Below are 20,503 nucleotides of genomic sequence, written 5' to 3'. Positions count from 1 at the left end.
AACAATTTTAAATAAACGTTTTATTGCGTTCGGTACTTAGTCCATTTAAAAGTACCAATGGATCTGTTACTTAGGTGACATCCATTGACTGGTCCACTAAGATCGCTTAGGAGACCCAGTCTGCTCTGTCTGTTTCCCTACTGACAACACAGTACCCACCTCCTTTCATACCAGCGGTACCGCCTCTCGTGAGATTTAGTCATCAACTCCGCGGTACATACGGGGTTCTTTTGATCGCATATCGTGCATCGAATGAACAACGACGGAAATACAAGGAAGGTTACAGACTGGGATAAAATTTCAGGATGATGTAGTATCAACAATAATATTTCCTGATGAGGTTTCTACCCTCTGAAAAATGAAGAAGACTCACAGGATCTGCTGAATGAAATGAACGATGTAATGAGTACAGAAAATGGGTTCAGAGGCGATGTTAATGAGAAGCAGTATACATGAGACTAGCGACAATCTTAACGTTAGTGCTGGGGCCAATATGATAACAAACTGACGGTGATCTGCTACACTGAAAGCAAAATAACAACCTGACGAAGAAAGGAGGACTTAAGGTGTATACTAGCATAGGTAAAGAGGTCATATCTGGCCGGAAGGAGTACACTACAATGGGCAACGAAATTAAAGGAACTCTTTTTCGAAGCCCTGTAAATGACTTCCAATGCGACGTACAAGTTTGAAATTAGGCTCAAAGATGCCTACAACCTTCCTCTGTAATTATGCAAAAGCTTGCCTTGTGACGGTAGCCTCGGGCTCTGGGACACTTTGAACAGCTGGATGTCGACACATGAGAAGAAAAAGGTCACAATTCAGATATTCATTCGAGTCGAAAGGAGGGCTAACAATGTTACAGAGGTGCCAAATTTCGAAACAATTGTGCTTATCCCCATTGTGGTCGTGTCACACGACGAGAAGGTCGTCATACCCCTCTTACCCATTTCAACCCTTCCTTTGACTTTTCCTTGAGCAGCGACACTCAGCATAGAAATCACGCAGGTGTCTTTTGGGTGGCTCAGGAGAACATTTCAGTCGCACCGCCGCTCAGAGTCGACCGAAATGGCTTCAGGGGGTGGCAGAAATGGTTCCAATGGAACCATCCCTTTCTCTGGGACGTTATGTTCTTCACATTTGACAGATGAAAACGACAGTCGGCAGTGCCATGAGCAACAGGAAGATGTTCGTGACAACCGTTGACACTGTTGACTCTGTCGGTCGTTTCAAATCGTCTCTGCATCCCTATTTAATATTATCGCACACCTTTGCAGTGCATCAATACTACAACGTTTGTCCTCATGTACAGTGTAGTGGATTGGTGCCAGGAGATGCCGTATTAAAACTCGGCTGAGCTTTTCAAATGATTTATTGGTTTCCACCACAGTGCTTCGTTGACCTCGGTCTGCGTCACAGGCCCTGCAATGCTGAGGCCACTGCTCCAGCGACCTGTGCAACGCAACGCTGTGTCATACCCGCCTTGTTCGCCAGCTGTAGAGTTCCCATTACGTCAGGATGGCTGTGCCAGCAGCCGAATCAGCTGCCACCATCCGCATTGACTCCGCGCTGCTTCACCGGGAGCCGTAGGCCGGCACTGCTGCTGCTTCTTCCTCTGCTGGCATAGCTGGGAACACGTCGGCAACGACCACCGGCGATCCTGCGTCGGAATTTGCGGCCTCTAGCCGCAAAAGTCTCCGGCGTGTGTCGGGAGCCGAGATGACTGCCCGCGGTAACGAGCCGAAGACTGGCCCGCCCTGGCTGGCTGTGGACCCCACGTCGGCCTCAGAGGGTCGAACCAACGACCCGCCGTGGACTGGCATGCTGTCGCCCCATCTGTTGCTACGTATAGCCCGGCGGAGTGACGCGCCCTGCCGTCCAGGAGAGCTGCCACACTTGAATGAATCTCGTTAGAAAACGACACCTATTTATACTCGGCTGCGTGCCTGTGTTTCGCTAATGCATCGCTCCGAGTCAGGTACACCGCACACCCTGGTTGCGCCAGTGGGCCCCTTCTGCCTATAGCTTGTTCCATGCGAACCTCTGTGTTTTTTGAACAGTTCGATGGCCCTGTGGCCTCCATTCCACTTCGCAACCGCTGATCAGTGTAACATCCTGCAATCTGGCCCATGCTCAGAATATCACACAAAACTAACTTTCCCTATAATAAACGGTGGTGCCGCTACAACAGATTGGATCAACTAGAGACCATTTTTAAGGAAACTGGAATGTGGACAACAGGATCAGCGACGGTCTTCTTATCATGTGACACATCCACGGTGGCGTTGAGAAAAATTGTGGTGAAAATTGGTGTCAATGCGACTTCTTTAACCCACATGAAGCCACATGAACTTACATGAACTTCCGAGATTTGGCCATTGTCCTCGAACGTGACGACACCCTCCTGTTCAGGCATCACCGAACTCGAGTGTGACGTTGCAGTGTGCCAAGCTTTTTCACCATTACAAAGGAAGTTCTTAGCATCTCTGAGCCACATCGGAAACTTGTGCGTTACAGTGGGAGTCACTAAGTGATCCTTCAATTCTGTCACTAAGTTATCCTTTAATTCTGTCGTGCAGCCCCGTATCAAATATCGGCCAAAGTCTGAGGACGAAATTTCTGAGAAGGAAATGAATCACGAGCTGTGAGTAAACCTGAAACGAATCGAAGCATTTGTGATGTGGTGCTATAGAAGGATCTTGAAAATAAGAAACAGAATGATGAGATTCTCTACAGAATCGGCGAGGAACACAACGCGTTGGAAACTTTGACAGAAAGATGGGACAAGATGACAGCACTTGTTAAGATATCAGCGAATAAATTCCATGGTATAGAGGGAACTTCAGAGAGTAAGATTTGTATGGTACAAAAGAGGGTGGTGACAATGTTATCGTCTGCGAAAGGTGGAAGTGAGGCAGAATTACAGTGTCTCGTATCAGTTACGAGGAACATATGTCCGATATATTATTGCTTTCATATACACTACTAAAAATCAGAGAGTCACATGGTAAGTGTACACCGATACGCCAAAACATTATCACCACCGCCCATCGTGACGTTGGAAGCCGCCTAGTGGTGCTGGGGGCAAAAGATGCAGTAACAAACGTATGTATGCGAACAGACACGGACGGGGGCCACCCTAGCGAAGATATGAACTGCAAATGCGGAAGTCCATTGAGATAAGCGACTTTAACCAAGGGTAGATTATTATCACGGGGAGCCTGTGGACGGGTATCTCGAAAACGGTGAGGCTCGTCGAATTTTCACATGCTACTATCGTGAGCATCTACGGAAAGAGGTAGAAGGACTGTGAAACTACTACGTCCACGACTCTGCACAGAACGTGGGGTTCGGGGACTTGTTTGCTCTGTAAAGTAGGATGCATTCGTGGCATCTCTGATGAAAGAGCACAATGCTGGAACACACGCAAGTGTTACGGGGCACACCGTTCATTATACATTGTTGAACATGTGTTACGCAGCAGATCACACCTATGTGTTCACATGTTGACTCAACGACATCGTCAGTTACGATGGCAGTGGGCACGGGACCCTTCAGGTGAATTACACTTTTGCTGCACTAGCTCGTCTCCATAACCGCCGTCATCGGGGTGAACGGCGGCTCGAAACATGCAGAGCGCCATGGACAAAGGCTGGTGGGAGCAGTAGCATGCTAGGACAGACATTCTTCTGCTCTTGCTTGGGATCTGTGGTAGTAATCGAAGGCAGACTGATAGGTGCGAACCACCTGCATCCCTTAATGCTTTATGCCTTCCGCGGACGCGATGTCATCTTTCAACAATGTAATTTTCCGTGCCTTGGAGCCAAACTATGCTGCAGTGGTTTGAGGAGCATTATAATAAAGTGAAGTTGAAGTCTCGGCGATCAAATTTTGCCTGTGTCACTATCGGGCGCCATCACGGCGTACGCAAATCATCGGCTCGTTATTTACTCGGATTACATGCCTCGTGATGACTGGGTGTTGTGTGCTGTCCTTAGGTTCGTTAGGTTTAAGTAGTTCTAAGTTCTAGGGAACTGATGACCATAGATGTTTAGTCCCATAGTTCTCAGAGCCATTTGAACCATTTTTTTTCGTATTACACGATCTGTACGTAAACATCCTAATACCTCCTACTTCCGCTAACCTACCAATAAAATGGCCGATCCCTGATATCCAGAATCGGTGATGGATTTCGTTCCAAAGACGGACAAACAAACAATTACGGAAGTGGTCATAATGTTTTTGGCCGCGCTGAGTGGCCGCACGGTTTGAGGCGCCGTGTCACGGATTGCACGTCCCCTCCTGGCGGGGGTTCGAGTCCTCCCTCGGGCAGGGGTGTATTTGTCGTTCTTAGCATAAGTTTGTTTAAGTAGTGTATATGTCTAGGTACCGATGACCTCAGTAGTTTGGTCCCGTAGGAATTCACACACATTTGAACATCTGAACATAAAGATTTGGCTCATCAGTGTAGAAATTACAGATTATTAATATACGCTGCGCGAAGACTCGCGCAGGACAGCAGGTATTTCAGTGGCCGCAGACTTTTCTCAACCGATTCATGACGAGGAGGGAGTTGATAAATGACTGGGTCGTCGGTGATAATGAAAGCAACTGGGATTAGTAATAGGGAACGAAAAGTTACGACAGCTACGAAGTAATGACACGGTTAACAGAACCGGAAAGTCAGATATGATACTGGCATGCAACTGATCGAGTCTTATAGACTAGTATTATTCAAAGTGGATCTAACAATAGGTACTCAGACCAGTAAGGAATCAAATCATCAGTTTCAGCTTCCTCTTAATTTCTCAGAATTTTGAACATTGTATGGTGTAGGCGTACATGTAAACCACGTACTGGAACTTTGGAACTTCGGCCACACTCGTACAGGACACGTCATCGAATGAGCAATATTTTCACTAATCAGTTTACGTCACTAGTGTGGTAGCTTGTCCTATCCATAGCCCAATCTAGACATTTTTTTATGATTAGGCCGGCCGCCCAGAGCAACGTCGTTCGCAACGACAGGTGTGCGGGATGGGACTGACAAAAATCTGACTGGGTCTCTCTTAAACATAACTTTCCCCTCTGCCTGTACAATAGTCTTATGGTGTGATGAGTTTAGATGTAAACAAAAGCAAAGTTTTAATATTTTTAATGGAATGAACACCGTACTGAGCACAAAATATGAATTGATGGGAACTGAAAGCTAGACTAAGTTATTGGGTACCTGTAGAATTGGGTTCATGTCAGACTTACCGTAACTGGGTAATATATTGTAAGAGTAATAAATGCTGCCACCTTGAAGTAAAATAATACATGGCAAGCAATGAACGGAAGGTACAAGAGGAACACTAGCAGAGGCAAGTCTTCTGCTATGAAACTTACATCATATTTGATAAAGTAGCTTCGCAAAATGAATTCTTTTACTGAAAAGTAAACTGTGGGACAACTAGAGAAGGAATCGAATCGTACCAGTGCTACACAACAATGCTGAAAATTAAATTGACTGATAACGCAAAATATGAGGTGGCTGTATGTAATATCCATGCGGAAAGGAATATGACGGGATCAGAGTACTAGACAGGATATCAAGACAAATGTTAATCGAATAGCTTCCTATTAGCAGAGGGACCAGTATAAGGCTAAAAATGCAGAAGATACAGATTGGAATCTGCACCATAAATTACCAGGGCACTGGGTGGAACTGTTGATGTGAGAGCGGAAAACGGGAGGAAATTGTAGGGATCATACATAACCAGACGAATCAAAAGGCTGATAAAAGCGATCCTAACGTTCGCTCGTGGTATATTTCGCTCCAGGAAGTACGTTCTGAGTGGAACACAACTACGTTAGAGATATTATGAGTTACAGATAAGAAATGGACGGTTAGACTGACTTATTTTAAAGAGATCCATACCTAGTGTAATCGCCATATTTTGTAAACATCTTCTTGTAGACGAAATTGCAATAATGTAATAATGCACCAAATAAATGATGGCTTTCATCATTTCCCCATAATAAACACTGAACCACATGTGTACGATCCACAGCGTTATCATTTCACTCTAGACTACTGTAGTTTCTACACTACTGGCCATTAAAATTGCTACACCAAGAAGAAATGCAGATGCTAAACGGGTATTCATTGGACATATATACTATACTAGAACTGACGTGTGATTACATTCTCACGTAATTTGGGTGCATAGATCCCGAGAAAGCAGTACCCACAACAACCACCTCTGGCCGTCATAACGGCCTTGATACGTCTGGGCATTGAGTCAAACAGAGCTTGGATGGCGTGTACAGATACAGCTGCCCATGCAGCTCAAACACGATACCAGAGTTCATTAAGAGTAGTGACTGGCGTATTGTGACGAGCCAGTTGCTCGGCCACCATTGACCAGACGTCTTCCTTTGGTGAGAGATCTGGAGAATGTGCTGGCCAGGGCAGCAGTCGAACATTCTCTGTATCCAGAAAGGGCCGTACAGGACCTGTAACATGCGGTCGCGCATTATCCTGCTGAAATGTAGGGTTTCGCAGGGATCGAATGGCGGATAGAACCACGGGTCGTAACACATCTGAAATGGAACGTCCACTGTTAAAAGTGCCGTCAATGCGAACAAGAGGTGACCGAGACGTGTAACCAATGACACCCCATACCATCACGCCGGGTGATACGCCAGTATGGCGATGACGAATACACGCTTCCAATGTGCGTTCACCGCGTTGTCCCCAAACACGGATGCGACCATCATGATGCTGTAAACAGAACCTGGATTTATGTGAAAAAATGACGATTTGCCATTCGTGCACTCAGGTTCGTCGTAGAGTACACCATCACAGGCACTCCTGTCTGTAATGCAGCGTCAATGGTAACCGCAACCATGGGCTCCGAGCTCATAGTCCATGCTGCTGCAAATGTCGGCGAACTGTTCGTCCAGATGGTTCTTGTCTTGCAAACGTCCCCATCTGCTGACTCAGTGATCGAGACGTGGCTGCACGATCCGTTACAGCCATGCAGATAAGATGCCTGTCATCTCTACTGCTAGTGATACGAGGTCGTTGGGATCCAGCACGGCGTCCCGTATTACCCTCCTGAACCCACCGATTCCATATTCTGCTAACAGTCATTGGATCTCGAGTAACGCGAGCAGCAATGTCGCGATACGATAAACCGCAATCGCGATAGGCTACAATCCGACCTTTATCAAAGTCGGAAACGTGATGGTACGCATTTCTCCTCCTTACACGAGGCATCACAACTACGTTTCACCAGGCAACGCCGGTCAACTGCTGTTTGTGTGTGAGAAATCGGTAATGTCAACACGTTGTAGGTGTCGCTACCGGCGCCAACGTTGTGTGAATGCTCTGAAAAGCTCATCATTTGCATATCACAGCATCCTCTTCCTGTCGGTTAAATTTCGCGTCTGTAGAACCTCATCTTCGTGGTGTAGCAGTTTTAATGGCCAGTAGTGTATATCTGACTGATAATATTGCTTTAAGCGTGTAATTGGTTGTCTGAAAACATGTGGGTTTGTTCATCTCCCCTACCACTGGTTTCATGAAACTCGTAATGGCGTCAGAAACCAAGTGCAAGATTTCCAAACTCCCTCGCTCGCTACCTGTAAACTGTTAGTCCTATAGAAAAAATGAACGGGACCTTTTTGCAGGAAATTTGATATAGCTAAATTTCCTATTGTAGTGCGTTTTCACTACAGCCCATAATTTCGGATTATTCAAGAAAAATGTACAAAAGTTACCTTCAAACGCGTTTTTCTTGAATAGCTCGAAAACCGTGGTCTGCACCAAAAACGAAGCCCAGTATAAATATTTACTTTATTAAATTTGCTAGAAAAAAGTCCTGTTCAGTTCTTATGGAGGATTAATAGTTTGTACTTAGCGAGTCGAGAGTATGGAAACATTTCCTGTGGTATTTGAAGGCATTGGTAGAGGCAGGTGAATCAGCCTTATTAATTCCTCATTTCCATTACAACGGATTTACCTGCCGTCCGTTCATAACATCTACTTTTTTTACTATTTTTCGCCACTTTCATCTTACACCGTCTTCAGTAACTATCAGCTGTAATTCTCAAATACCGTACACTACAGCAATTTACGAAGGCTATTGTATTAAGATAATAACAGATTTCTCAGAAGCTCCTTCCAGATTTAAACTCAATGGAAATCGTTTTCTCTGATTTTCACTTACTAGTCCTAAATTATAGAAGAATTTTACAGTTTGATCATTTTGTTGATAAAGGACCAATAACGTTTTTAGCATGCTAGGAAGCGTTTATTAACAAATCTGTCACAATTGCAGTTCATATATTTGGTAACAAGATTCAAACCAAATGGTTTATTCTCAGGCCTGACCCACTGGGGCTGCACTGTAAGTGCCTAACCTTAATAACAAACACCAAAACGGCGATACGTGCTTTACAAAGTGACTGCAGATTCTCGTCACAATCAAGATGTGATTACTTAGCAAGTCAGAATCACATTTGCCAAGTAGGCATATTTTGATTGTGACAGTTATCTGCGATCACTTTGTAAAGCATATATTACCATTCTTATCTTTGCTATGAAGACTAGGCACTTGCTTCCGAAGGTCAGGCTTGAGAATGAATCATTTGGTTCGACACTTATCACCAAACGCATGTACTGTAACTATAACAGATCTGTTAGTAAACACTTCATGAAATTATAGAAGATTGTTTCTACTGCCCTGGTATACATTCAGTTCTAGCGGGCCATATCCGTAAAATAACTAATAGTAACATAAATATTTGATTTGGCCAAATGTATTTCAAATATATTGCCAGAAGAATTTCCGAATTATCACATCACACTGTTACGCATGTGCACATACAACATATCAATTCACTTATTGTTTTAGGCGAGTGTCTGTAATTCTCTATGTTCCTTTCTTTCAGTTTCTGGTATCGGTGTGCACGTGATCTCACCTATAGTATGCGCTGTGTGTATCTTCTACACTATGTTGGTGAGTAAATAAATAATATACCTAAAACATAGCATAGTTTCCGTGATATATGACTGTTTACACACGTAGCAGCAGCTTACGGACTGAGTCCACTAACAGATGAGCCGAGGGCTCTCTTCATAACGCTTCAAAATGTTTACTGCAGTCTTGTCGATGTAAATTCACTATCTGAATGTATTTTGTAGGCAACAAAGCCTCCAGCAGAGGGTTATCGGAACTGAAGGATATCATGGTGTTTACGAGTGAAGTTGTAATTTATTTCCTTCTTCCTCTTACACTTTTTCTTCTTCTGGCGTTACTGCCTCTTTACCACAACGGGTAGCCTCTTCGTGAATAAGATTTTGCCCTCCGCTTTCAAGAATATCTTTATTCATTTCCTTCCTCTTCTGGGATCTTCAGTATCCTCTTCTCTTGTCTGCTTTGTGGGGACGCCCTATTCTTTTACTATATCCTCCTCTGTCGTCGATCTTGTCGGTACGCACATGCTTCTCCAATGTTCCTTCCCTTCCATCATCGTGAGCCCCTTGCTTGACTCGAGTTCAACAACGCATTTGGGTCTTGTTTTTCCTCTTGTCTATTCTGTTGTTTCCCATCATATATCGCGATTCTATCCATACTCATCCTGATTACATGTCTGTCAAAACTAGTTATTTTCAATTTAACGTCTACTGTTATACTCATGATCCAGTACAGTTCTTTCCCAAGTCTTCACAGCCATTTCTCACCCCATCTCTTTGTGTCTTGGAACTTCTTCGTTTTCTTCTCTTTTCTTTTTGTTGTTTTCGTGGACTATTTCATCTCAGTGTTATTGTCTCAGTTGTATAAATGGCTACGTACCTCACCATGGCCTTGTAGCGTCTTTATTGTATATATCTCTTTTCATTACTCGCTTATGGCTCCCTGCTATCTGATCACCTCGTCTATTGCTACGCTGAACGAAAATGGGGATAATCCATCTCTCTGTCGACAGCAGTCTTCCTTTCAAATACTTTCAAGATAGTGGTCCTCTAAATCTCGCCCTTCTCTTTGTCAGAATCACCGTTATTAGTTCCCGTTTACTGCCGACCAGTCCTCTCTTCTTCATCCTTGTAAGAGTCCTCCTGTCGATGAAGTCAAATGCCTCTGCCGGCCGGTGTGACCGAGCGGTTCTAGGCGCTACAGTCTGGAACCGCGCGACCCCTACGGACGCAGGTTCGAATCCTGCCTCGGGCATGGATTTTTGTGATGTCCTTAGGTTGGTTAGGTTTAAGTAGTTCTACGTTCTAGGGGACTTATGACCTCAGCAGTTGAGTCCCATAGTGCTCAGAGCCATTTGAACCATTTTTTCAAATGCCTCTGTGAAGGCCACGAGAGTTACTACATCTCTTATGTTTTTTAAGACTCTATGTTCTATCAGTTGTTTTGGGGTAAATATCTTCTACCATTCCTGAATTCATTTCGATATTCTCCAACTGTACTTCCTTACCTGTGCTACTAATATCTTCGGCATGATTTTCCACAGCACCTTGTAGTTGACCCTTGACTTTGAGCTAGTATTCTGGTTACAGAGTATGACATACATCTACGAGTTCCATCTTCTGGGAATTGTGGGAATAGTTACATTTTTGGTGCACGAATGATAAATTTTAGTTCAGTGAGGCGGGGGAGGGGGGGAGGGGAATACGTGGTAGTATTTAAGAGAAGGCGTGCTTTATCGGGCAATTTTTGGCGAGTCTCACTGTGTGGAGTCACAGAAGTCAGACCGTCACTAGGAGTAAAACGTCCTTTTTACCGCTTAAAGTTACAATCATTCTTTACTTACAGGCAAATTTTCCTCACTTTCAGATTATACATTTTCTCCTAATAATGGTGAATGTAGATTACCGCAGTTCGCATGGTGAAGATTCATATTAACGAGAAATGAAGATACAAGCTCTGTTGTTACCTTTCAAAGCTGTAATTTCTATGCACAAAAATCTACATAAAGCGCTAATATAAAATCATTACTTTATTTGCTTTTGAGTCTTAACGCGGTCTTGATCGCGTGTGCAATGTAGCCTCCAGCCACTATTTCCACTTCATAGTCTCAGTATTTACAGCGGGGCTTCCCGTCGGATAGATAACAATCGTGATCCCATTCGTTGCTGTGTACTCGTTTGAAAGAGTCATCGTAACACAGCCGGTTGCCTTGTACCTGTATGAAACCATGCATCGTTTACAAACTTGTGAAAAATCTATGGTTATCAGTGCGCGTGCTTCTTAGAGGCCGAACAAGAGCCGTGCGCGGGCTTCCGAGAGAGTATACTGAAACTTCGTCCTCCATAACAAAAATAAATAAATAAAAAAATAAATAAAATAAAAATAAAAATAAAAGAAAGTAATTCCGGCAGGCGGAAGAAGTCTTCATTGGATGAGTTTACACAGGGAATCATAAGAAGGAAAATCCACGACATAAATATGCAAAAGCCATTTTCAACTATAGCAGCCGTATTGAAAAGTTGACGAATGAAGCGGTAGACTTTCCTGATAAAAATGAGACTACCCTTTGGCGTGGTGTTCGGAAAATGCGCTTCGTATACAAAAAGCATTCTATATTCAACCTTTGCTGCTGGAAAATAACAACTTTTCAGGAAAAAGGGGCGAGTTCTTGCGGGAAATCAAACACTTACGAAACATTGGATGGACTGTCTATTACACTATTGATAATTGGTGTGGTGCAAATCATTCCAGAAAGTTTGGATGGCAGGAACAAAAGACGCATGATGTGTCGGAAAATGTATATGATTATCACAGAGAAACTGATCAGGGATGGAATGGCTAACAAGGCGGGATTGAGACACCACCCGGTCCTGGAAAGAGACACACCGGGGACGAAGACTGGTTCGTGCAAAATGCTGACTTATGTTTCATTGCACAAAAAAGGAGGAGTAGGTTATCATTCTGAGACGAATGCCGGACACAACAAAGAGTAATTTAGGAGCGTTCTCAAAAAATTAACAAACAGATCTGCAATTCTTGTAGACCAGGTTCCATATCACACGATGATAAATTCAGTATCAACGAACCCATCCAGGAAATCGAGAAAGGACTGCGTTACTGCATAGGAGGAACCCAACAATGTGGAGCTTCTGTTTAATGCCCTGCCATGGCGGGAATTTACTGAAGCTTACGCACTGGAATATGCGCGACTGATCTTTGGGTCATAATAATACTTTTTGGAAAGTGTATTGCGCTTAGTGGATAAGGAAAAGAAACTTCCGTGCTTGAATGTACCGCACAGCTGATTCAACGCTATTTAACGTATTAGGGCGTTTGTCAAGAACAGGGTTGCTAACAAGACGAAGAATTTTAAGACAAATGATACTTTACACCTTTGTCGCTTCGCTCTGGAAGGTACTCCCCGAAGTGAAGGAATTCAGGGTGTCATTTACACAAACTCGGAACAGTTATGCAGAAAGAGCCCACTGTCTTTACGTAACAATAGAACCGTTGCCGATCCAAGTAGACGTCTTTGGTGGCAGCAGCGAGACCTCAGGCAGCAGGAGTAAGGTAAGTTTTATTTCACTCAACATTCTTTCCTGCGCTATTTATTAGAGCTAATGAATTTTCATTTACTGCCAAAATGTGCAGTACATTTCATTGTCACTTTATTGACGCGTATTGACGTAATATGTCTGTATAGAAAGCTCTCTCTTGCAGAAGCTATCACTTGCAGCTTTGCGTATGATTGTCCTCTACTCGTAACAACAACTGAATGCGGCGATGCTGTATTGAAATGCGGCCGTGAAGTTGCCATTCCTCCTTGGTGAATAGGTGCATATCGCCCTTCACAATAGTAACAGCGAGCAGGTGTGACACCTACGCTCCACCACTGTCTCACATATATTGCACCCATTAACGAACTGATTTACAGACTCGTGACTGACAAACGCAGAGAGTATTTATTAATAAAGACATATGATGTAACCAACGAGAGCTCAAGGTTTACATCCGTGTTCTCTCCTCCAGAATAGCTACAACGATATACAAAATCGCAGCGTCTTGCTTTGAAATTATATCTATGAAACGGCTAATCAGAAAATAAAAAAAAAAGTCCGCCTGCAAATAGAAGAAGGTTACATCATCAAACAGGGAGAATATTCCCACTTACTTGGTGTGTTATCACGTGCGCTTTTCATCATTGAAACCTACACTGTCTGCATCCACCTCCAAGTGAATTTGCCTCCTAGAAACAAATTTCCGGACATATGATGATATGAACATCTTTATTTTTTATCCCCTCAGGTATCAGTTTCTGAAATTTGTCCCCATTTAGAAATATCGGCCCATCTTAAGTCCATATCCTTAGTTCTTCTACATTACCCGTCTTTTTCCTACTGGTTATTCCAAACTTTTCTCAGAATTTTGATGTTTTTGCACCATTTTACATTTTAAATGCTTCAGATATGTCTAGAAAGCAGCTAAGCATTATATTAGCCGATTCTTACAATATGAACGTAAACGAAACCTGCCCCATGTGACAGTGGGAGGTTTTGTACACCATGGTATGGTCATATTGTAATGTTAGTTATTGTATTGTGCTCAGATTGTTATTTTTTACACAGCTCTAAAGTCGGTCCAATGTTCACAGAATTAGTTTTCTGAACAGTAAGTGAAAAGCAAGTGCAGCTGTAATACATGGAAAAAAATTCCTCAAATATTTTACAGTTTTTGTCGACTGCTGTACAAAATGTTACTCTCAGTGAAAAGCACTGCACTTTCAGCTGATAAACGATTGACTGGCCTTTGAATAATTCTATCTCGGGCTAATATTTCCTGACTTTCTTTTTCCTCGGTGAACCTAATTTCTTTCTAACACGTCTTAGAACGAGCAAAGTAAACTCTTTGCATCGTATTTATCCGAAATCTTCACAATTCACAGTTATCCTCTGTGAACTGTATCACCGCCTTGTCCTAATTTTTGTTCGAAATTCTTAGTTACTCGGCTGTATCAATCAGAAAAGGAGACAGCCATGACAGCATCGATATTAAATGAATGCTTCACGACATATGTAACAGCTGACATAATCTTGACTGGATTGGTGATTTCCTGTCAGAGAGGTCCCCGTTCGTAGTTCAAAAATGGCTCTGAGCACTACGGGACTTAATTTCTGAGGTCATCAGTCCCCTAGAACTGAGAACTACTGAAACCTAACTAACCTAAGAACATCACACACATTCATGCCGCGCGGGATCAGCCGAGCGGTATAAGGCGCTGCAGTCACGGACTGTGCGGCTGATACCGGCGGAGGTTCGAGTCCTCCCTCAGCCATGGGTGTGTGTGTTTGTCCTTAGGATAATTTAGGTTAAGTAGTGTGTAAGCTTAGGGACTGATGACCTTAGCAGTTAAGTCCCATAAGATTTCACACAGATTTCATCCATGCCCGAGATAGGATTCGAACCTGCGACCGTAGTAGCAGCGCGGTTCTGGACTGTAGCGTCTAGAACCGCTCGGCCACATCGGCTGGCCCGTTCGTAGTAATTGACGGAAAGTCCCAGAGTAAAACAGAAGTGATTTCTGGCGTTCCCCGCAATATATCAAAGGCTCTCTGCTGTTCCTCGTCTATGTAAACGATTTAGGAGCTAATCTGAGCAGCCGTCTTAAGTTGTTTGCAGATGATGCTGTTGTGTATCGTCTATTAAAGTCGTCAGAAGATCAAATCGAATTGCAAAACGATTTAAAAAAGATATCAGTATAGTCTGGAAATTGGCGTTGACCCTAAATAATGAAAAGTGTGAGGTTATTCACACGGGTGCTAAAAGGAATCCGTTATACTTCGGTTATACGATAAATCAGTCGGCTCTAAAGGCCGTAAATGGAACTAAACACCTTGGAATTACGATTGCAATAAAATAAAATGGGAAATAACACGCAGAAAATGTAGTGGGGAAGGCGAAACGAAGCCTGAGATTTATCGGCAGAACACATAGAAGATGCAACAGCTCTGCTAAAGAAACTGCCTACACTACGCTTGTCCGTCGTCTGTTGGAGTACTGCTGCGCGGTGTGGGCTCCTTACCATATAGCATTCACACAGAACATCGAGAAAGTCCAAAGGAGAGCAGCACGCTTGGTATTATAGGGAATAGGGCAGATTTATGGTGGAAATTATTAAAACAAAGGCGTTTTTCGTTGCGGCGGAACCTTCTCTCGAAATTTCAGTCACCAACTTTCTCCTCCGAATGCGAAAGTATTTTGCTGGCGTCGACCTACATAGGGAGAAACGATATTCATAATAAAATAAGGGTAATCAGAGCTCGCACAAAGACATATAGCTGTTTGCTTTATCAAAACGCTGTTCGAGATTGAAATAATGAAGAATTATTGTGAAGGTGGTTCGATGAATCCTCTGCCTGACCCTTATTTGAAGTGTATCCATCTAATGTAGATGTAAATGTGTTACAATCGAACCAATTTTCTCATTTCTTCCTAGTGATCTTTGCCACCTCGTATAAAGGAAGTCGCAAAGCTTCTTTAGTAGTTTTGATTATACTCAACAGTCACCCCCCCCCCCCCCCTCCTCCAAGAGAAATGGACTGTAACTCTGCCCCTGGCATAACCCAGGCGAACACGAAATCCGTATCCACTCAGTCCAGCACATTACTGGACATGTAAACATACGCCTTCTTTTTTCAGACATCTTTGCAACTCAGTTTTTCTGTTGAAGATGAAGTTCAGTGCCACTTAAACCCTTTCGTATTAACACTCAGAAACAGCATGATTTTTAAAATAGTTATGACAGTTTATAGTATTCTGATGTTCTTTTCCTGATCTAGATCAACAAGTCCAGTTAGTCACATTCATACACATCAAACCGTTCTTCCAGTATACGTCTCGGTGTACTTGTACTATTTTCCAACTTGCAACTTTCTTTCTTTCTTTCTTCTTTTTTTTATTTTAAATTGAAGACATGAGTCTTCTGCCTGGTTTCATGCCGCCTGCCATGAATTCCCAGCGTGTGCGTGACTCTTTGTTTGTGTAGCACTTGCACGCAATATCTTCAATTATTTGTTGAAAATTTTCCTGTCTCTGTCTTCGCCAACAGTTTATATCCTTTGGTGCTCCCGCGAATACAAATTCCTTGATGTTGCAACATATAATCGACAATCCTGTCCCGTATTCTTAACAACGTTTTCAATATATTCTTCTCCTCATTGGTTTTGCGAAGAACATCCAAATTTCTGAGATAAAAATACACTTTTGATTGCGGAGGTTTTTATATTCAAATTTCAAAGAGGCGTTTCGCCTGAGGTAAACATCTTTAGATTATTTACAAACGCAAAGACTGTTTAAAACTACGTTTCCGGAACACCTGCTCACAAAAAGAGGGCAGAAAAAACTACACTCGTTATTCGTAGAACATAGTACGCCTTCCATCAGTAAGACACAAATTTTCCTTTATGCCCATATGGGTCAAAAACTCAATATACTTGAGGAACCTGAGATCGCTTAACGCACGTTTTTGGTGTCCTCCTCAATGATTAGCAAAAATCAATCATTTTTTGTCCGTTTTTAAAGAAGTTTAACATAGGTGCTGTGAAGCATTAGGGTGTCTCATTGGCTTTTTGTTCGACTCCCTTATCTTTAAGACATAATTAATTCTTGTTTTTTATATTTATGACAACCGTTTCATAACGTATAATTACCTTACCGGAACTTAAGCTTAACTTTTATTTTTACCGCTATCATTTTAGAAATTATGTGCACAGTGATTTATAAGGGTATTTACGTTCTGTATACGAATACGGTCCCGCATATTTGATAATGAACAGTCTAACCAACGCCATGTCTCTGATTCCACTGCACTACTTGCACTCAGCGCCCGATTCTCATACATTCTCGTATTTTGTAATTGTCAGCGGGGCTGGTTATAGACGTTATGCTCCCTCTCCGTGAAGCTCTGCTGCGCATCTGTTTTTTTTTTTTTTTTTTAAATTTTGTGGCGTCCTTTACGCACGGCAACGGGGAAGGAATTTATTTTCACATCTCCTTATGCTCCCATTTCCAAGCCAATTACTTCTATTCTATCAATTCCTAAAATATTTCCTCTGCAATTTTTCATCTGTCCTATTCTTTTGGGCAACGCACTTGACAGGAAGTGGAGATTTTCAACATTTTGGTATCCCAGCCGCATTTTATCGATGTACTCATAACGTGCAATCACTTTACGGACAGCATGCGCCGTGACTTGTGTCTGTAAGTTTGCAAAAAACTGTTACCCGTAGAGTTCGTTTTTGCACAAGGTGGGATCAGGATGTTTCCTTATGCCTATTTCCGTAATTTTTTGCATTGCAGATAATCTGAAGATGCCTACCTCAGGCGAAAAGCGCCATTGAAATCTGAAAATAAAAATCTCCGCAAGCAAGGCTGTATTTTATCTCAAATCCTATACTGGTTGCAGTATCAGCAGCAATGGTGGAATGGAAGACATCTTAATTTCTTACCACCATCTCTGAAAGGTTTCGATTCTCTTCGTTTCAGGTTTGTCCACCCCCGGTAACTGAGTGATCAGCGCGACAGAATGTCAGTCCTAAGGCTCCAGTTTCGATTCCCGGCTGGGTCTGAGATTTTCCCCGCCCAGGGACTGGGTGTTGTGTTGTCCTAATCATCATCATTTCATCCCCATCTACGCACAAGTTGCCGCAGTGGCGTCAAATCGAAAGACTTGCACCCAACGAACCGTCTACCCGACGGGAGGCCCTAGTCATACGGCATTCATTCATTCACTTTCAGGTTTTACACGGCGCGTTATCCACATGCATTCTCAGGAATTTCGTCCTCAAATTGTCACAAATCTTTGATACTAGTAAACCTCTTTTGACCAGTAACGACTCCGTTACCTGTGCTAGACTGGGGTTTACGTCCTTCTTGCAACCTCGTGCGTTGTCCTCCTTCTCAGGTAGCAGAATTCATTCACTTTGTCTATTCGTGGTCACCAGTGCTGATGTTAATTTCGCTAATGTCATTTCTGCTACTCCTAATCACTTAGGTCTTTTGTCGGCTTATTCTCAAAGCACACTGTGTGATCTACAGACCATCAATTGCCTTTAACAAGTCCTGTAACTCTTCCTCGCTCACACTATGGACACTTGCCCTTCGCGATTTTAATTCTACCCTGCCTCTTCGATGTACAGACTAAACAATAGGAACAACAGAACTGCATCCTGCATCCGTGTCTTACATTCTGTCTTCGAGTAACACGGGCAATTGGTTCTTGGTCTTCCATTTTTAATTCTCGTATTCGGATTTCTACATATTTTACATTAAACATCTTTCCCTATAACGTATATCCAGTACGCCGAAATATCGTACATCTGGCACCAGTTTGCATTTTACAGCGCTTTTTCTACATCTACAAATACTGTGAACATGTTTCGATGTCTTTCTTCCATTATCGTGCTAAACCTACAGAAATCCCTTTGAACGCTCCACTTTAACACTGTTTTTTTTCAGAGCCATCAGTCATCTAACTTTTCTGATGCGGCTCATCAGGAATCCCTGTGCCACATTTTCTTATATCTCAGGGTAGCACTTGCAACCTAAGTCCTCAGTTATTTGCTGCATGTATTCGAATCTCTGTCTTTCTCTACAGATTTCGCCCTCTATAGCTCTCTCTAGCATTACGGAAGTTTACGTAACAACTTGAATTGAAAGTATTAATATTTCACAATAGTATTATTCTGAAAAATTAATACGTTGTTTTCAAATTACTAATATGTCTGTGTTCCTCCAAGAATAGACGTAATATTTCAGAATATTACGGACATTACTCCCTTATCTCTTAACACATGTTATGTCATCCCCCCACCCGCTTCTTCTTGTCAGTGTTTTCCTTGTATTCCTTTCCTCGCCTATTCTCCAGAGAAACTCCTCATCTCTTACCTTATAAGTCCACTAAATTTTGAACAGTCTTGTGTAGCACCATAACTCAAAGACTTCGAATTTCTTCGGTTCTGGTTTCCCACAGTCCAAGTTTCACAAAAACACAATGCTGTGCTCCAAAGGACATTCACAGAAATCTATTCCTGAAATTGAGGTCTGTATTTGATAATAACAGGATTCTCCTGGCCAGGAATGCCCTCTTTACTAGTCTGCTTTCTATTTCCTCCTTGCTGTGTCCATCAGGGGTTATTTGCCGCCTAGCTAGAATTCCTTAACTTCGTATAATTCGCAATCTCACCTTTCACATTTAATTTTATTTCCACTCTTGAACCTTTCTTTTGTTTCCGTCATTGCTTCTTCTACATGTAGACTGAACAGTAGAGGCGAAGGACTGCATCCCTTTCTTACATCCCTTTAATGCAGGTACTTTGATCTTCGTCTTCCAATCTTGTTCTTGCCTATTGCTTCTTCTACGTATTGTATATCACCTGTCTTTTCCTGTAGCTTACCACTATTTTTCTCAGAATTTCGAACATATTGCACCATTTTACATAGTCTAACACTTTCCAGGACGACCAATTCTATTTGCTTCAGTCTCGCTTACATTGTCAGAACTGCCTGTCTTGTGACTAAATATTTCCTGAAGCCAAACTGATCGTCATCTGACGTATCCTTCATTTTCTTTCCCATTCTTCTGTACACCATTCTTGCTAGCATCCTGGATGCCTGTGCTGTTAACGAGATTGTGCGATAATTCTCGATCTTGTAGGTTCCTGCTATCTTTGGAGTTGTGTGGATGAAATTTTTTCCGAAAGTCTGATAGTATATCGCCAGTCTCACACATTCTACACACCAGTGTGAGTAGTCATTTAATTGCCACTTCCCCCAACGATTTCAGAAATTCTGAATTAATTTTGTCTGTGTCATCAGGCTCACTTGATCTTAAGTCATCCAAAACCCTTTTAAATTCTGTCTCTGATAATGGATCCGCTATCTCTTCCATCAGGTCATCAGACAATTCCCCATCAAATATGCCTCCAGAGTATCTTTCTCAGCAATCTTTTCTCTCCTCTACATTTAAAAGTGGAATTAACATCTTACTCTTGATATTACCGCCACTGTTTTTAATTTCACTGAAGATTCTTTTGACTTTTCTGTGAGCTGAGTCAGTCCCACAGTCACTGCTTTTTCGATTTCTTAATATTTTTCTTGTAATCATTTCGCCTTAGGTGCCTGTACTTTCTATTTGTTTCATTCCTAAGTGATTTGTATTTCTGTATTGATGAATTTACCTGCAGATTTTTGTTCTTCCTTCTTTCGTCGATCAAATTAAGTAGGCCTATATTCGTAGTTGCCTACGTTGTATCTTTGTTACTCCTCCCACCTTCCGTGATTTCCCTTTTCAGAAATGTTCATTACTCTTCAACTGAACTTTCATTTTTAACTATTCATTATCGCACTACGTACAGCCTGAGAGTACTTCAAGCATCCGTCTTCACTCACTAGTATTTCCATATTCCACTTCTTTGCGACATTGCTAAATTGTGATCTCAGTCTGTATCTGCTCCTGGGTAGGTCTCAAAATCCAATATCTG

General features: G+C 42.5%; 1 protein-coding gene across 1 annotated transcript in view; it reads left to right on the top strand.

Moving 5' to 3' along the window:
- Positions 1-20,503, top strand: part of LOC124775989 (sodium-coupled monocarboxylate transporter 1-like) — a 150,717-nt gene that overhangs the window by 59,662 nt on the left and 70,552 nt on the right. Inside the window, exon 5 of the mRNA XM_047250830.1 lies at positions 8,941-9,008. Within this exon, the coding sequence (XP_047106786.1) occupies positions 8,941-9,008 (68 nt within the window). The remainder of the gene's footprint in view (positions 1-8,940; positions 9,009-20,503) is intronic.

The sequence above is a fragment of the Schistocerca piceifrons genome, chromosome 2, assembly GCF_021461385.2.
Source record: "Schistocerca piceifrons isolate TAMUIC-IGC-003096 chromosome 2, iqSchPice1.1, whole genome shotgun sequence".
NCBI lineage: Eukaryota > Metazoa > Arthropoda > Insecta > Orthoptera > Acrididae > Schistocerca > Schistocerca piceifrons.
Note: the sequence above shows the minus strand (reverse complement) of the source record. Positions and strands in the feature narration are given on the sequence as shown.